The 17,577-nt window shown below is 44.6% G+C and overlaps 2 protein-coding genes across 19 annotated transcripts in view; both read right to left on the bottom strand.

The window, feature by feature from the left end:
- Kif25 (kinesin family member 25) overlaps positions 1-10,856 on the bottom strand; it is a 42,430-nt gene extending 31,574 nt beyond the window's left edge. Inside the window, exons 1-4 of the mRNA XM_041679996.1 lie at positions 10,707-10,856; positions 7,169-7,234; positions 3,325-3,463; positions 1,570-1,697 (exon numbers count right to left, since the gene is read on the bottom strand). Of these exons, the coding sequence (XP_041535930.1) occupies positions 1,570-1,697; positions 3,325-3,463; positions 7,169-7,234; positions 10,707-10,856 (483 nt within the window). The remainder of the gene's footprint in view (positions 1-1,569; positions 1,698-3,324; positions 3,464-7,168; positions 7,235-10,706) is intronic.
- A 1,356-nt stretch (positions 10,857-12,212) lies between these two features.
- The window catches only part of Afdn (afadin, adherens junction formation factor), a 124,555-nt gene continuing 119,190 nt past the window's right edge, over positions 12,213-17,577 (bottom strand). For all 18 annotated transcript variants that reach the window (XM_041680309.1, XM_041680312.1, XM_041680320.1 and 15 more), the window contains 2 exons: positions 15,348-15,435; positions 12,213-14,204 (listed from right to left, as the gene is read on the bottom strand). In XM_041680309.1, the coding sequence (XP_041536243.1) occupies positions 14,051-14,204; positions 15,348-15,435 (242 nt within the window). In that variant the 3' untranslated portion in view covers positions 12,213-14,050. The remainder of the gene's footprint in view (positions 14,205-15,347; positions 15,436-17,577) is intronic.

Below are 17,577 nucleotides of genomic sequence, written 5' to 3'. Positions count from 1 at the left end.
GTGATTGGCCAAGCATTGATTTAAATAATATAGTTTCTGAGTGGTTATTTTGAGTCTGGGCAGCCAGGAACAAACAAATGGCCTCCTACAACAGGGGACTTTTTCTTTAAGAACCAGCAGTGCTGTGAAGATCAAAATATGTGTGTGTGTGTGTGTGTGTGTGTGTGTGTGTGTGTGTGTGTGCATGTGCACACATACTTGGTTTTTTGATGTGGGATTTTCCTCTGTATGCTATAAATATGTTTTATTACCATTGGTTATTAAAGAAACTATTTTGGCCAATGGCGAAGTAGATAAAGCCAGGCGAGAAATCTGAACAGAGATATATATAGAGAGAAAGTAGGCAGAGTCAGAGAGATGCCATGTAGCTGCTGAAGCAGAAAGATGCCAGCCACCGGCCAGAACCTTACTGGTAGGCCACAGCCTCACGGTGATAAATAGATTAATAGAAATTGGTTAATTTAAGATGTAAGAGTTAGCTAGAAATATGCCTAGTCATTGGCTGAAGAGTATTGTAATTAATAGAGTTTCTGTGTGATTATTTGGGTCTGAGCAGTTGGAAAATGAACAAGCAGTCTCCACCTACATTTTTGTTGTTGTTTTAGTCTGCTTTTCTTTTTAAGAGAAAGAAAGAGAACATAAAATTGGGTAGGTAGGAAGGTAGGGAGGACCTGGGAGGGTTTGGGAAAGGGGAAAAACATGATCAGAAATATGATACAGGAAAAGAAATTTTCAATAAAAAAAGTGATTCTAAAAAAGAGAAAATTCCTTAAAAAACTTTAGCCAATGCTTGTTCCACAAGTACCCAGAAACTATCCTCTAAGGCCAGTGTTCTAAGCACTGAAACAGGTAAGCAGATGGTTCTCAAGGACTGTGGAAGTCCAGGGGAGCTGTGTCACCAGAGGCTGACACAGAGGCTTTGGGAAATTAGTAACCGAGGTTCAGAGGCACTAAAGGAAAACACACCATGGAAGTCACCTTTGAAAAGTTGGTAAGATGAACGACAGACCTTAGCTGTTCGTGTTAGTGTGTGGAGGCCTGAGTTTGATCTGCTGGTCTTCCAAGGGATCTTAGGTCTTACGCCTCTTGGGAAGGCAAGAGATCCTTGCATCCTCCTCTGTGGTTGAGGGAGGCAGAGCAAGACCTTGAGGGAGGAAGCTGTTTGTGAGACCCCAGGGACCCTGAGGTTCTGGGGTTCTTATATCCTGAAAAAGTTACCCCCTACTCACCTGTCCCACACCTCATCAGCTTAACTGTCAGTCTCAGGTGTTGCCAATGTGATCATATTACCGAAAGAGACCACAGCTACGGGTGCTCTTAACCCCAATACTCTGGTGAACCTCTTTCCCTCCATCACTGCTTCTTGGCTGAGCAGAGTGGCCAGTGGTGGAGAGGATGCTTGATCCTGACTGATAATTTCTGGCTTTCTCTCACGTCCTCTGCCCTACCTTGGGCTGTGACTCCTGCCCCCAGGCATTCCTATGGGATTCTAGCAATTTTGGTCAGCTGTCACTCAGGTGAGGCCTCACGCTCATCCTTGGGCATATTCTGAGTTGCTGAACCACTCACTGTGCTGGCAATGCAGGCACTCACCACCAGGCTGTTATGGAGGGTCCTCCTCCTCTGCTGCTCCAAGTGGTAGCGTGACTCCAGTTCCTGCAAGCACTGCTGTAGGTGTGTAGCCTCTGACTGAGAAGCTGCAGGGACAGGTTACCCCCAGGTTACAGTTTGGTTCTCAGGAGGAGACTCGGTGGTCTCCTAGCCAAGAAATGTAAATCATAAGGAGGTTGGTGTGGGGGGGAGGGCTGTGGGCCACAGTGGGTTCTCCAGCTGAGGTTCTGGGTGCTCAATGCTCATGGTAACTAGTGATTCTCAAGGAGTCCTGGTCTAATGACCACCCACTGGGGGCTGACAAGTTATAAAGGTTTCCATGAGGTCCCCCCTCTGTGTGGGACGAGGACACGTGGCAGAAGTTGGGCTGACTTCTGGCTCTTAGTACACATCTTGGGACCCAACGTTTTCTCTGTCCTGTCAGGATGACCCTGCTTTTACAGGAAGACCCACACTACTTCTTCACACAGACTCCCGGTGCCTGTCTCCGACACAGGAGAGATGGGAAGCCCTACCCTGAGCAATCTACACAGACGCTCTTCAGCTTGGCTCACAGCTGGCCTCTCATCTTCCTCGGCCTACAACATGAACTGCTGCTGCCCGCTTTCCTGTCAGTTATGGAGTAGGGCTGCTTGAGCAAGGGATGTTGGTGAAGGGGATATGCTGTCTTAGTTGACTAGGACCTTCTGAGACTCCCCCACCCCTGGCAACATGAGGAACAACAGCCCGGGATGCCCTCCTGGCTGCATTTCCCAGGCACAGCATGTACAGCGCTCCTGTGGGTAGTGATTGATAGCCTTAAAACCATCGCACATGCATATCAGCATTTCCTTTAGTTTGTCATGATTCGCTCCTGCTCCTCCTGGGAAGGATGATTGACTCTTCCCATGCAGCATGCAAGTGAAGACCATACACGTGTACTATATACACATTACACATACTACCCATGTACACAGACCAGACACTCTACCTGTATTCATCATGCACAGCACATGCACCATATATGAACATATGTACACATATCACATCATGCATACAACCATACCTATGAATACACTAGACCACACATATACATGTAACATATACACATACACCACACACGTGCACATGTATACAAACATACCGTTCACGCATATGTGTGCACACATACATATGCACACCTACAAGGCCTCAGGAGGCTTCTGAAATGAAATGCACTGTACTATGGAGACTGGAAACTACCGTGAGATCCCAGGGCAATCGCTATCTAAGCTAAGATGCTAGCCTGACCACAAAGCACGTTTTGCTGCATCTCTTGAAATAGCAGCATGATGATCAGCTTCCCTTAGGACCTGCCACAGGTGTGGACTGCATGGCACTGGGGAATAAACGTGCTCTTGTACACACAGTGCTGCTGGAGGGAGACAAGCGGGACTTCTGGATATGACAACTGAGCTGGCAGAAGAGAACGCTTCACTTCCTAGTCCGGAGGAAATCTGACACAGGAAGCTCATGGCCCTGAACATCACAGCTGAGAACATGCTATGTGGGTGTCGGGGGGGGGGGAGGAGGTGAGCTACAGGGCAGGTAGGCAGACCGTCAAACACGGGAGGGGGCGTCTCATCGAGGTGTGAGTGGCACAGTATTTGTTATTGCCATCACTTAGCATATGCTAGGAGTTAAAAGAGATGGGCTGGGGTCCCAGGCTGGTCACTGTTCACAGAGGTCTCTCACCTCGAAGAGCCTCGCTGCTCAGCTCTGCCCTCTGCACAACAGCCACTAAGTCAGACAGGCAGCTCTGGTACTCCTCCTGACAGCTTTGTAAGAGCACCAGGAAAGAATTCCGAAACTCCTTGACATCTTGTTGAAGCTTCTGTGTAATCAAAGCATAGTTAGCACAACTGATCATGCTATTATCAGCCACTACAGTCTAACTGTACAACCGATCATAAAAGCCCATGGGATGCAGAAGCGGCCTACAGCCAGCAATCCTGAAGTGACCTGCTATGAAGCAGGGGCATATAAGGCAGTGGTTCTTCGACAAATATGCAAGGTGAGTGTTCACCACAATTCCCTTCAGAAGTTCTTTTATGGTTTTTTGTTGTTTGTTTTTTGTTATTTTCATTTGCTTGTTTTGTTTTGAGACAAACAGAGGGTTTCTCTGTGTAACAGCCCAGGTTGTCCTAGAACTCTTTGTAGACCAGGCAAGTCTTGAACTACAAAGATCTGCCTGCCTCTGCCTCCCAAGTACTGGGATTAAAGGTGTACGCCACCACTGCCCAGCTCCCTCCACCAATTCTAACTCAATATAGCGCGTTGAGAGCAGCTCATGATTTCATATATTCCATATTAAGGTTCTTAGGAAATACAAACCCAAGTTATATGACCAGTGTCTGTAATACAGCTCATGGTGCCATCATGGACATCTGACCCATTTAACAGCCTCATCATTTTACTGGAGCACTGGGGCTATGTGAAACAAGAACAAAGCTCTGATGGGCTGTCCAGACCAACTTCTGGAGGTCTCATTACCATGAACTCAGGCCAGTAGGAAGCAATCGCCGTATCTGTGTGTGTGATAGAGTTCCAGGAACAGCCTGCATCCGAGCTTTCAGGGAACTTGGGGAACAATGCAGCTAATATCCTGTGCGTCACGTCACACATACCCCGTCCAACCCCAGCTGTGACCCCAGGGTCTTCAGCGTGACGGTTAGACGATGAACACATGGAAGGACGTCACTCTCAATGACACATGATAGCATGCTATGTGAGCTTAACCATATGCTTTTCCTCTTTAGTTAGGAATAATGGAGTTTGCTTCACGAACAGAAGGAAAAATGGCAAAGCTAAGCTGTATCAAGGCGCTTTATCACATAAAGCAGACAGCTGTGAGCTTATTCAAAGATAGGCTGGCTTTACTAAGGTGGGGGAGAATCTGTGAGTGCTATCTGAATCCCTTCTGAACAGACACAGCTTAAACCTTCACATCTAACCATGGCAGGTTAATCCAATTTGCAGATGGATTTTTTTGTTTTGTTTTGTTTTCCTGTTTCCCATCCTGGTCACATTGTTTTTAACATAAGGTAGAACAATGTTTTTAATCAATGGTATAAAAATATCTACCACAATCTCACATTGAGACTTGCCAAATATTCTAAGTGAGATAGCTGCTTTCCTGGCTTTTCCCTCAGAAGCCACTGACAGTCTAAGGGCAGCTCATATACAATGCTGGGGCATGGGATACTTACATTATTACAAACACTTTCTAGCACTAAACTTTAAAATAACCACTGTGGGGGTTCAGCAGTTAAAGAGCACTCACATAACTGTAACCACAATCTCAGGAGACTGGATGCCCTCTTTTCCCCAAGGGCAACGGCACACATATGATCATACACAGACCTGCAGGTAAAAGACCCACACATAAAAATAACAACTGTGACTTATGAGGCTAAGTCTCCACTGCTGCCATCTCAAGTCATTTGTCTACTGGCCAAAAGCTACCCATATCTCATCTTCGCTCAGATGCTAATCATTCTGTAGGCTTTCTTTACTGAGCAGGGGAGCTGAACCCGTCTGAGAGAGCTTTGTTGAGCCTCTTCTGACACACGTGCTCTCCTAAGCCCTACGCCACTCAGCATTCCCTGCACGCATGCACGCATGGTGATTTTGGCAGTGCTGAGGTCACTTCTGCCCTAGTCAGGCAGCGAGCGGGAGGAAGGCTGCATGGTGCTTCCCTGCTGACACTGCCTTGTTCTGAGCAGAGCATCGTGCCAGGCCTCACACCTGCTCCTGTTCATCCTTTCCTGGTACAGAGAGAAAAAAAAAAATACAATGTAAGGTTTTTAAACCTTGAAAACACAGCAGGTACCTTCCCTCAAGAAAAGGAAACTGATAGTCCATGCTACACACTACACAGGAAGAGAGAAGCCAATGGAGCTTAAACTAGAGTGGGGAGAGTCAGGAAAGGAATCCCAGGAGCGTGGACAGTTAGTTCAGGGTTACGGGTGGTGGGGCTAGGCCAGGAGGCACTGGCCAGGTAGAAGAGACAGACAAAGCCCAAGCCAAGGCTGTGAGTGACAGACCTCAGGAGAGAAGTGACAGGAAAAGGAGCGCCAACCTGCAGAGAGGCCAAGGGCTTGGGGATTCACTTGAGGGCAGTGCTAAAACCAGGAAAGGCTTTCAATAGGAAGGCTTTTCAACAGACACACATTTTTAAAAAGATCTTTCTGGGTTTCTGTGGAGCACTGCGGGAGGTAACAGAAAGTACTCCCTGTGGCATGCTAGAAGACGCATCTAAGACTTAAGGAGGACAGAGAAAATATCCAGGCTCCAGGACAAGACAGGGCTGGCCAGACTTCTACACTGGCTTCTGCAGGTGTCAGTGAAAGGGCCCCAAACAAAGAAGGTGATGACTGTGGGTTCTGCCTCATTCTGTTGCTTTCCTGTGTGTTTCCTTTGTCTTTATAAGCAGTGGGTGTAGCAGGCCCAGCCTCTCAGACACCAGCCACACGTTCAGTGAGCTGCACTAGTGCTCACCCCAGCCAAGAGCTTACAGTCTTGTGCAATAGCAGAGCAGTGCTCAGTTTTCAGGCAGATAAGCCCTCACTCTTTAGAGCAGAGAAGAAAGCAGGGCCCGAGCCTCTGATGTGCTCCTGTGATGGAGACAGTGTCTGAACTCCTATGGAAGGGCCCTGTCCAACACAAACTTCTAGTTTCTGCTCAGTCCCTGATTGACCCCAAGAGCAGATGAATTCCCTCAAATAGGATGGAAGCAAGCAGAAGGTGCTCCTGGGGATGTCCAGCAATCTGTTGTAGACAGAATGAAGGGCTGTGGCTGGGTCAGGTCTGTCTGCTGGATTGGTATGGAACTGTTCAGAAGTAAAAAGGCTATAAAGGAAAACTGAAAAGGGGGCCTTAGAAACAAGCTTCCACAGCTTGATTAGGGGCTACAGTGCCCGTCCAAGACTCATGCTGACAATGTCCACTGCGGTGATATAAAGGCGGGGTGAAATCATGAAGACTCTACCCTCATAAATGGACAAGGCTAGACGGCGATTTGCTCATCCACTCTACCACATGAGGACATCTAGGCAGTGCCAATTAGAGGAAATGAGCTGGACATAGACATCAAACCCGCAGTGCCTTAATTTTGGACTCCAAAACTGAAAGTAACAAATGTTCCTTGTAAATGATAGGGAGTCTCAGGTATTTTGTTACAGCAACATAAAGTCTGTAGCAGTTGTGTATCTGCAGACTTAGTAAACACTGAATTGTACAACTTAATGTGGAGGACTTCATGATGCATAAATTATACAACGCATCTACTAAGAAACAGCTGCTGGGTGTATCATTAATGGATATTCCTTAAAAACTTCTGAGCACCAAGATATATAATTTAGGATTCATTCTCATTCCAGCATAAGATGACATGCTAAGTGTCACCTGGAGAGTTCATTCTACCTCACTGAATGGGACAAAAGATCAAATGAAAATCGTATGTACAGGAGCTGACTCCAAACACTACTCATGCTGGGTATGTTGGTCTATCAGTGTACAAGACACATTTAAATGTTACCTCTGCCAATTTCAGGTGCAGAATAGCATTTTCTGTTTCCAGTTCAGCTATTCTTTCTTCTTTGACCTACAACCAAGGATCCAAACAGAAAACCCATCAACACAGCGCTTGCTTGGTCACACGGAAATACTGTGAATGCACAGAGAGCACAAGAAAGAGCAGGAACAGTCCCAGCAAAGAACTGCCGGGAAGGTCGGCCATCAGATTGCTCAGCAGCCCACCTCAGGAAGGCCTGGCCTGCTCTCCCACCCACACCCCTGGGTGTGGGCTCGCCCTACCAAGGGCAGTCCTGACACTATCAGCAGCAGTCCCGTGGACTTACTAGGTATGCAAACTCCACACTCTATCTTTTGGTCAGAAAGGTACCAGAGAGCAGTGCTGGGGAGTGGAGAGTTTACAGAGGAAGCCATAACATCAGAAGCCTTCACAAAACAAAAACAGCCAGGCAGTGGTGGCTCACACCTTTAATCCCAGCACTCAAGAGGCAGAGGCAGGCCGATCTCTGTGAGTTTAAGGCTGGCCTGGTCTACAGTGTGAGCTCCAGGGCAGTCAGGGCTATGCAGAAAAACCCTCAACCAAAAGAAAAAAATTATGTATATGTATTTATATTATATATAGAATTTAATTATATATAAAATATATGTATATTCATATTCATATTCATATACATATATATATATATAATAAAAAGCCCAACCCTCAACATTGAGTGTGTGGGGGGGGGTGGGTGGGTAGTGGTAGTCTTGGAAGGTCAAGGAGAAGGTGAACAGAGGTTGAACTCAGGAAGGAAGGTAGAGCATGGACCACTGTAAAGTGCATGTTTAACTCCCACATATGACTGGTCCAGGTGCGGTCGTCTTACTGGGGGCTGTGTCCAAATTGTGGATGTATCATTCCCGCAAACTCAGTCCACCCTGCTGAACACAGTCTCTGGAATTAAAGATCGGTACCCTGCTGGTGCTCCAGCCTTCACAGAGAATAAATTAAGTCCCTCTTCCTAGGGATCCCATCATTCCTGCAGGAGATTCGGTCCTTCCTTTTATAGGTCTAGTCATTTTTGCTAGATTCAGTCTCTTGCAGGGACTTCAGTTTCCAGATGGAGATGATGTCCCTCCTGTTAGAGAATTGCTCTCTAAATCGGCTCACAAAGAATCTATTATCATTAAAGGTAAAATATTTTATGTAATTGTGACTATATAAATCCAAAACCTAGGATTTACATTGCATTAACTGTTAAATTTCTTTAATATGAAAAATCTCTGGAATGTTGATGAAATTTACTTAATTTATAGATTTCAAACTGTAATCGCAGCTGCAATTATAAGTCTGGTATGTGTTTCATTAAATTTATTTCAAAATATTTTGATTTTTTTGGATGGTATTCACATGGAATGTTTTCCTAATTTTACTTGTGTTCATTGCTAGAAGATAGAAATGCCATTTGTTTCTGCAGATGGATGCTGTGTTTTGGTCTTGTGTAACTCACTTTTTAATGTAAAAGGATTTAGCACATTCCTTAGAACCATACCTATATGGCTCCATCTGCAAGAAGACTGCTTTATTCTTCCTCCTGATAAAATGCCTTTTCCTAATTTTTGTCCCTAAATGATCGAGCTATTCTACCAGGAAAATGCTGTGCAGCAGTGCCAGTCAGATGTGTTCACCATGAACCTGGGACACAGGCATTCCCAAGTCTGGGCCAATCAGAACGGGGCTAAGAGAAGTCTGTGAGGACAATCCTTTCAGGTTTGCTCTGACCCTAGGTCTCTCCAGTGTCTCTGCTAGACCACAGTGTAACCTGTGGCTTATTGTGGACTGTAACCCCCACCCCCACTCCCTAATTCATATGGTGAAGTATAGGTCTCAGTAGGTATCTTAGCAGAAGACATTGGAAGACAGTGCCTACAACGTAATTGATTCAAAGCCTTGAGGGTAGGTTCTTTTGTAATTTCATCAGTGTCTTTCTGAACGGACTCCAGGACACCATTGGGAAGCAGCCACCTGCAAACCAAGATTTCTGGCTGCACAAAGAAACTTCTGCAGTTGGAGAGGCAGTCCTCCATGAGTGAAATGCATTCTTGTGTGCGCGTGAGCCTGCAACCCACGTCTCCGTGAGAGCTCCCATCTACCCTTAGTCATGGATCACGCCACCAGCAAGGCTCGAGCCTCCTCTGAGCTTCTAGCCTTAGCTCACCGTGCATCCAGTACACCACAACTGCCGTGGGGTAAAAACTACCCCAGACCTCTTGGCCTGCGTGGGACTGCATGATGGGAGCCCACACACTCAGCTCACCCCAGTGTTGGATTGGTGAGAAGTACTTTTCCTCCTGGGTCATGAGTTGAGTGCTGAGGCACAGGGCGCCAGGATGAAGCTTCTGTATAGCTGAGCTGGGGCTTGAATGGAAGAAGAAAAATGTGCTACCCTTGAAAAATTTAGCCCTTTTTGCTGGAACAAATGCTTCCTCCTTCAATGTGCACTTTTCAGGAAATTCGCAAAGATCTGAAATGTTGCCTGTAGCCCTCCTTCACCAGTGTTCCTTGAACCTCATCTTTTACCCTGGAAGCCTTGTCCTTCAAGGTGCAGCTTATGCGGTCAGCTGTGTCTCTCTGGCCAGGAACCACTACCTGCTACAAAATGTCACTTTGTTTGCTTTTTTTTTTTTTTTTCTTCGAGACAGAGTTTCTCTGTGTAGCCCTGGCTGTCCTGGAATTCGCTCTATAGACCAGACTGGCCTCAAACTCAGAAATCTGCTTGTCTCTGCCTCCCAAGGGTTTGTACCACTACCACCCAGGAAACTGACATTTTAAAAAAGCAGATCAGACCATGTCTTCCCTCCGGTGAGATCACTTCTGTAGTGCCTCCAGGACTGGTAGAACAGAGCCTTGAGGTGTCTGTCACAAGCCTGTGTGGCCTAAGCTCCTGTTCCCTCAGCCTCTATGTTGCTTCTAGTGTACCACCAAGGCCTGGCTGGTCACATATCACTCTCCGCGGAGACCTCTCTCTTCTAAGTCCTCAGGTCCGATCCCTACAGACCACCCGTGTGGTGTTGATTATAGATCTTGTAAGGTTCGGGATCTCTGCTCAGCATGGTATTTGTTTGTTTACTTTACCCATCTATTTGTTCTGCTGTGTGCTCTAAGAGGGTAACAGTTAGGATTATATAATTTCTGCTGGGTAACTACTGTAGTCCCCAAACTTGCTCAGTTAGTTCATAGATGGTCAGCAGAGCTGAAGAAGGTGTCAGGTTAGGAGACACCGAGGTGGACTGAAGGGTCCGCTGAGCGGTCAGGGAGGCCTCACGTGGGATTGAAGGAAGGACCTTAAGGGCAGTCGGGAGAAACAGGTCAATCATCCTTAGATTCTGGATGCTGAAAACACAAGGCAGGTAAGAGTTGGTCTCCTTCTCCTTCCTGAGAGGGCTCAAGGTGAGAGTCACAACTCTGAATGATTCCCAAGCCAACCCCGGTTCTCCACGGTCCCCTACAGCCCTGGGACTGAGAGGCGTGGTTTCAAAGTTGGGGCTCCACTCAGACTCACCCACATTTGATGGTGAAGCTGTCGCAACCTCTGTTTTGAGAAGTCCAACGGCATAAATTTCCCTGGCATTTCCGGGACTCTTTGCAGTAGGCAGCGAGTGAAGGGCGTGGTTAAGTCATGGGATAGCTTTCCCTGATGGCTTCTGCGCATGCGCCGTGCCTACCCACAGAAGTTTCTCTTGGGTACTGCTTACCGGCTCATAGAACATTGGGCGTTGCTCCTCCCTTGAAAGTAGAGCGGGATCCCAACAATGCTTGTAGAATATAAATCACCTTACCACGGCCTGAAAACCTATTTCACCTACATCTCTTCCCAGTCCCCTCTGGTCCTGCCTCTCTCCCTGATGCATCCTGTACCATGTCAAGAGAGCAGACCATCCCTACAAGATCAACCCCACAGACCCGTTCATTTCTCATACGGTTAACAGCTAATTACACACAAGTGGTCTGCTTCTGCCTTCTCACCCCTGACCCCACCTGTGCTCGCAGCCTGCCTAGGAATGCAGGGTGAATAGGGTCAGCACTGCTGGTTTACTGCTTAACAAGTATAAGGGAATCTCAGGACTGGCACTGATGCTCCCACATCGGTGAGTAAACGAGTAAACGGGTTGACGTACTGTAGGAATAAAATCCCCTGTCACTAGGGGTGCAAAAATTCTGCCAAGTCAAGCAACTTACATTTTGTTTAATCTTATCATAAATGCATAAATATACCTGAAATCACCTTATTATCTGGGAGAGCAAAGAGAAAAAAATTCTACTTTAGGAGATGTTCTTATGAAATGTTAGAAACAACAGACAACACTGTAGGCCAAAACCACAACTTCCCTAAGAGGGAGGGGCACATAGGAGGAGAGGTGCTGAGTCAGCACTGATTCATTCAGTTTCTAAGGGTCTCTACAGAATCTAAAAGCACAGTAAATTAAAACGTAGTGTACACAAACATTATAATTCCAATATATAAATTCTGGTTTTGCCAAAAAGGTTCCCCACAAGTCCCTTCAATCCTCAAACATGCCTTCCTTCCTTAAAGTTTTTTTTTTTTTTTTGCATTTTCGCTGCTCATTGCTGGCTGTAATACTTTACCATATACCAGGACTCAAAGTTATTCCCCTTTCATCTGAGATTTATGTCCTTGGCCAGTAACTCCCCATTCCCTCACCCCATTTCATTGAGGCCCTGCGCTGTAATGGTAGCCGCAGCATTTGCTTTCGGTCTGCTATAATTAGCAAGTATTCCTTGTACCATGGCAGTAAAACATACCGTCATTCCAGTCATCTCGAGTGGGTTCTTATGCCTGCAACATGCATGACCAGGATAACTTTTATGCAACATGCTTAATCACTGAGAATGTTCAGGAGTCCAGTGACCAAGATGGGATAGTGAAACTTGAGACATGGTCCCAAGCACAAGCACTGTCATGAAGAATAGGCCACCCTTTTAGCTGGTTGTGTAATCAATCAAATAGCACTTCTGTACACAGAAAAACAACGGAGGGACGCAGGAGTGACACTCAGCACTGTTTAATGAAGTAGTGGCAGATGGAAACGGGAGAGAGGAAGGCTGGCATTACAAATATAAACTTTGTCAGCACTTGGAAAACAATAGCAAATACACTTAAATAGATACAAAGTTTATTAAAAATAGGCTGCAACTGAAATACAGTAGAAATGGAAAACAACAGCAGTTTGGGTGCTTCCCCACAGTAACACACGCTATGTAATGTGTTACAACACATATTCACATTAGATCTTACTGTCCAGGGATGGCCAAGTCTATTTCACTATGGGTTCCACAAACACACATGCAGAGTTTTCAGATGTTTGCAGGCTCTTGTGTGCATCTGTCTTCCCATGTACCAGCAACAGCAGGTATCTGCTCTTCTCTGGGAGGTATAGATATGCCACCCAAAGGCTGCCAGTGCTCCAGACACAAAGAGATTGCACTTCCTAGGCAGGGCAAGTGTGCACATCCTTCATTAACTCTCAGGACCATTCAATTCTCTTACAGAGGAAACAGCAAAGGCACACTTTCAAATAGGAAGCTTGATAGACAAAAAATATTTACATTTTTATTTCAACAATTTATCATACAGCTCTTATTAAAAGTGGTTTTTAGGATTGCAAATGCCTCTGCTCTATTTGAAAGTGTGCCTATTTTCCTAATGTACAGATATGTAAGAGAATAGTAAGGTCCAGAAAGATAATCTGGACCCACATTAGGGCTTTGTTAAATAGGAAGTATGCTTGAAATCATAAAGCTTGCAAAAATAAACTCATGTTTTTCTCCCACAACTCAGCTGGAGGAATGACAACACAAATTTACAAATTAAATTTAAACAACTCTACTAAGCTCTGAAAGAAATGTAGATTTGAGCTACCACACGTTATTCTTACAGTATTTAAGTTTAGATGGCACAGTAACCGCTTCCTTCCTTTTCTGACAGCATACCTACAAAAATCTTTCTTTACTAAATTTAAAACTTCTGATAGTTACGTTTGATTGCCACCTGTGAGCTCCCACTCTTCTTAGCTGTCTCCGCTCCTACCTATACAAACGCTGTTTAGCTGGAGAGCTCTAGATCCTTTGGAATATCTGAAACACTAGGTAACTTCCTAACATAACCACCATCTTTAATTTTCACCAATGATCAGTCTAATGATGATTTGGTATTTATAAAAATAAAATTCCCTAAGATTAAATCTTTAAAATTTGAGATTTTTCAAAACTGAATTATTAATTAGCTACTCAATCTCAACGTTTAGGATTGACCAGGGGGTTCACATTGGTCAAGAATGATGTGTTGTGCACCTTACAGATAAGAAACTCCATTTAGCCACCCAATGCACACTATAGCAGGTGCAGTGGAAAGACACCTGCCCTGGGGCTTGGGAGGAGGTGGCTCTACACTCAGAGTCCTGTCTCCTGAACACAGGTTCCACGAGAACACAGTAACGGTCTATGTAGTCAAGTGGAGTTTTGAGAAAGAACAGAAGATAATTTGTCGGCCTATGGTCCTTGGAATGATGATGGGAAAGAAGAGGGTAGAGGAAATACCCTGTGGTCTTTACTGCCCTTCATTCTGCCCTCTGAGTCCAAGATTCCCCAAAGAAGCTAACAAAAAAAGATAAGTTCATGTGAGTCAATCAGTAAGAACTAGGCAAGATTTTCTTAAAAAAGTACAACAAGATTTTAAATTGGAACATCTCTAACTTGAAACCATTTTAGAAACAGAAATTAGAAATCACTTAGAAATAGAACTGTTCCCTCCTCCTCAGGCTCAACCCCACAAAACCACTGCCAAGGGCAGATCTTGTGTGAGCACAAGGTGCTCTCTTTCTCTTCTCACTTGGTGTTCAGCTCATTCTCAAGTTCTGTTAATTTACGAGAAGCTTTTACTTTGTCAGACACATCTTGCCCTTGTGAAAAGAGGCGCTGACGCTCTTTAAATGTCAGGTTTTCAGGGGCTCCAGAACTGCCAGGTGAGTCTGCTTCTTGGCTGGACAGGAAGAAAACACAAAAGATTATGCATCAAAATACAAGTACCTAGTCTTTAAGTAAATTTTCCTAAGGATCATAAAGTTTCAGTGAGACGTGTTCATTGTTGTACACTGCTGTAATTACGTGTGTTGTGGTTGAGACAAACTACACCTACACTACAGTCCAAGAAGAACTTTAAAAGCCAATATATGCTCATATAGTTAAATTTAAATAAACAAAGAGGACAGAGACAGTGGCACAGGCCTATAATCAACCTAGGTCAACTGTTAAGACTTCGAGTAAGGAAACTAGGGATAGCTGAGTTAACCAGAGATCACATGAATACCAGGAATACATGGCAGCTAGCCTGTAATTATAGCCTCTTAGACGGGATTTCCAGAGCAAGCAGGTTAGCAAGACTAAACATACTGATGAGACAACTCTGTCTCATTGAGTAAAGTAAGAATGATTTAAGGATGATTCCTGTCAATCTGAAGCCTCCACATGTAAACATGTGGCATATACACACAGACATGCCTGTATGCCTGGTGTCACCCATCCACACCAAAAATGGGGGAAAAAACCCCGACTCATTGAGTTCAATTTCAGCAAGCTAGCATTTCTTGCCAGCTAAACAGGTTTAATTAATGGGGATCCAGTTTAAAAACACAGCATCTCCACAAACCTTCCATGTACTTGAGAGGCATTACAGACCCGCCCAGTCTAATACTAAGAGACAGACCAGCACTGTTAGAAGTGCAGAGAACATCTACGATGACCAAATGTTTAGCTCAATTCCAGAAGGAAGCAGACTGTGGCCACAAGCTGACTGACAGAGCCTGGCCTTCACGCCTCTAGCATTTCCATTGTGCAGCAGGCAGGTCCAGGATCTACCCCAAACAGAAGTATGCTAGCAACACCAACTTTAAAAAGGTCTGCACATACAAGTGTGGGGACTCACACTTACAATCAGAGCACTAGGGAATCTGAGGAACTGGGACTACCACAAGTTTGAGACCTACATAGAAAGACCCTACATTCTCACATGTTGTACAGTAAAAACACCAGGATATCTGATAAAATCTGACATGATTCAGCAAGGACAAGAATATGAGAATAAACCAGAACAGATTAGACCCAGCTCAGCCCAGCCCTTAAGTACCTTCTCATGTGCTTCTCTCTTGGGTCCCGGGAAGCATCATGGGCTCCCAAGATTGTTCCTGCAGATCCTGTGTAAGAAGAGTGCGGTCCTTTTCCGGGGGGGGGAAAAAAAAAAGGCCAAGTTAAAGTATTGAATTATCTCTAAAACTTTACTCATCATCGCGTGTCTGCAGGAAAATAAGCCTCCTTTAATTACTGAGAAAACAAGAAGTCAAAGGCTCTTCATATGCTCAAAGATTCATCATTTAGAACTCACTACTCTCAGTGGCCCGGTAATCCAATCACCACCATAGCCAATAAATGACATTAGGCCTTTTGTTCTTAGATGGAAAAACTGCAACACAGTCTTTAAAAAAACAAAGCAAAATAATAAAATACCTCAAGTCAGCACATGGCACAGTAACCACAAATACGGAAGACAAACCACGTAAAACTTAAGTGAGAAGTAAGCAGAGTATTTTAGACATACTCCCATGCACTGTAGGAGTTTTGTGCTTATTAGAATTTTGTGAAAATTGTATTTATTTTTATTTTATGTGTGAGTGTTCTATATGTATACCTGAATGCCAGAAAAGGGTATCAGATCCTATTATAGATGGTTATGAGCCACCGTGTAGTTGTCGGGGCTGAACTAAGGACCTCTGGAAGAGTAGACAGTACTCTTAACCCAAGCCATCTCTGCAGCCCCACAGTTTTCAGACACAATCACTGAGAACAAATGCAACCCTACAGTTTAAGAGTTAAACCTACATCTATGATTAAAATTCCTTTGTACAGGATAACTACTAGATTTCTTCAAGATAGCTGTAATTATTAAAAGCAAAATAAAACCAAACTAAAATAAAATCCCTAGTATTCACATTAGTGCTGCTGATAAAAAAAATTCCAATGAAACAAAATATGAGGGCAGAGTCAGACTGGTCCTGTGCACATCACGTCTGTGAGGGCAGAGTCAGACTGGTCCTGTGCACATCACGTCTGGGAGGGCAGAGTCAGACCGGTCCTGTACATCACGTCTGTGAGGGCAGAGTCAGACTGGTCCTGTGCACATCACGTCTGGGAGGGCAGAGTCAGACTGGTCCTGTGCACATCACGTCTGTGAGGGCAGAGTCAGACTGGTCCTGTACATCACGTCTGTGAGGGCAGAGTCAGACTGGTCCTATGTGCATCACGTCTATCCTGGCCAAGAAACCACAGCTGAGCTTGATGCCCAAGTTCATTTGCCAAGACTTCAGGTCAAGAGATGAAACAGATAAAGGTTTACCATGTATCAAATTATATAATGTTGTAATAAATAATATCTCAGTACTATTACAATATCCAACATAACATTACAAAATAAAGTAAGGGGGCTGGAGAGGGAGTTCAGCTGTTTTAAGAGTACTTGCTGCCCTTGCAGAAGACCAGGTTTGGGTTTCTAGCACCCATAAGAAAGCTTACAACCATCTCAATTTTCTTGTGACACAGACACACAGGCAGATAAAACACTCATAAAATAAAAGCAGATTCACATCTAAGAAACCAGCTCCTAATAAAATAAAGTACAAAAGGCTCAGAATATTTGGCAAACATAGACAAGATTGGATTAAACAGACCACAAAATTAACACCATGTTTTTACACTAAAATACTCCTCTTTAGAGACAGGAGAATGGAATTTCTTCCATATAAAGAGCCTATGCGTAGAGTATTTTGGATTTATCCAGAGAGCAAAGCAGCCTTCAAACTGCAACCTCGAAACACCTGAAGTTTAGGCTTCCCAAGTCACTACAGAGTGTGTCATCTTCAGCAAAGCCTCCTGGCAATCCACAGCCAGCTATGATTGCCCACATGAGTAACCTGCATAGTTGATTTCAATTCAAAACTTTATATTCATTTTGTCTGTTAGTAAGAACACTGTTTTGGACTTCTGCACTTTGCTGAGAGTGACACTGGCTTCTTCCATGAGCAAAAATCAGTTCAAATTTTCCAGAGTGTTAGAGTTTGCTATAATGTTAAAAGTTTGACCTGATTATATGTACAAAATTGCCAATCACAAGTAATTTCCAAAGAGCTCTAGCAAAACATAAATATCATTTAAAGACACAATGCCACTGAATTTCTTGATCACTTCAATTCCATAAGCTCTGTATCTCACATGACCCCTTGGCAGAGGCCGAGTCCCACCTGCAGAGGCACGCTTCAGCGCAGAAAGGGCTAGAGAGAGTCCACAAGGGAGAAGACGAAGCCAGA

The sequence above is a fragment of the Microtus oregoni genome, unplaced genomic scaffold (assembly GCF_018167655.1).
Source record: "Microtus oregoni isolate MIOR12 unplaced genomic scaffold, Mior012 000033F_ref0000390, whole genome shotgun sequence".
NCBI classification, from domain to species: Eukaryota; Metazoa; Chordata; class Mammalia; order Rodentia; family Cricetidae; genus Microtus; species Microtus oregoni.
This window is presented reverse-complemented; position numbering and strand designations above follow the sequence as displayed.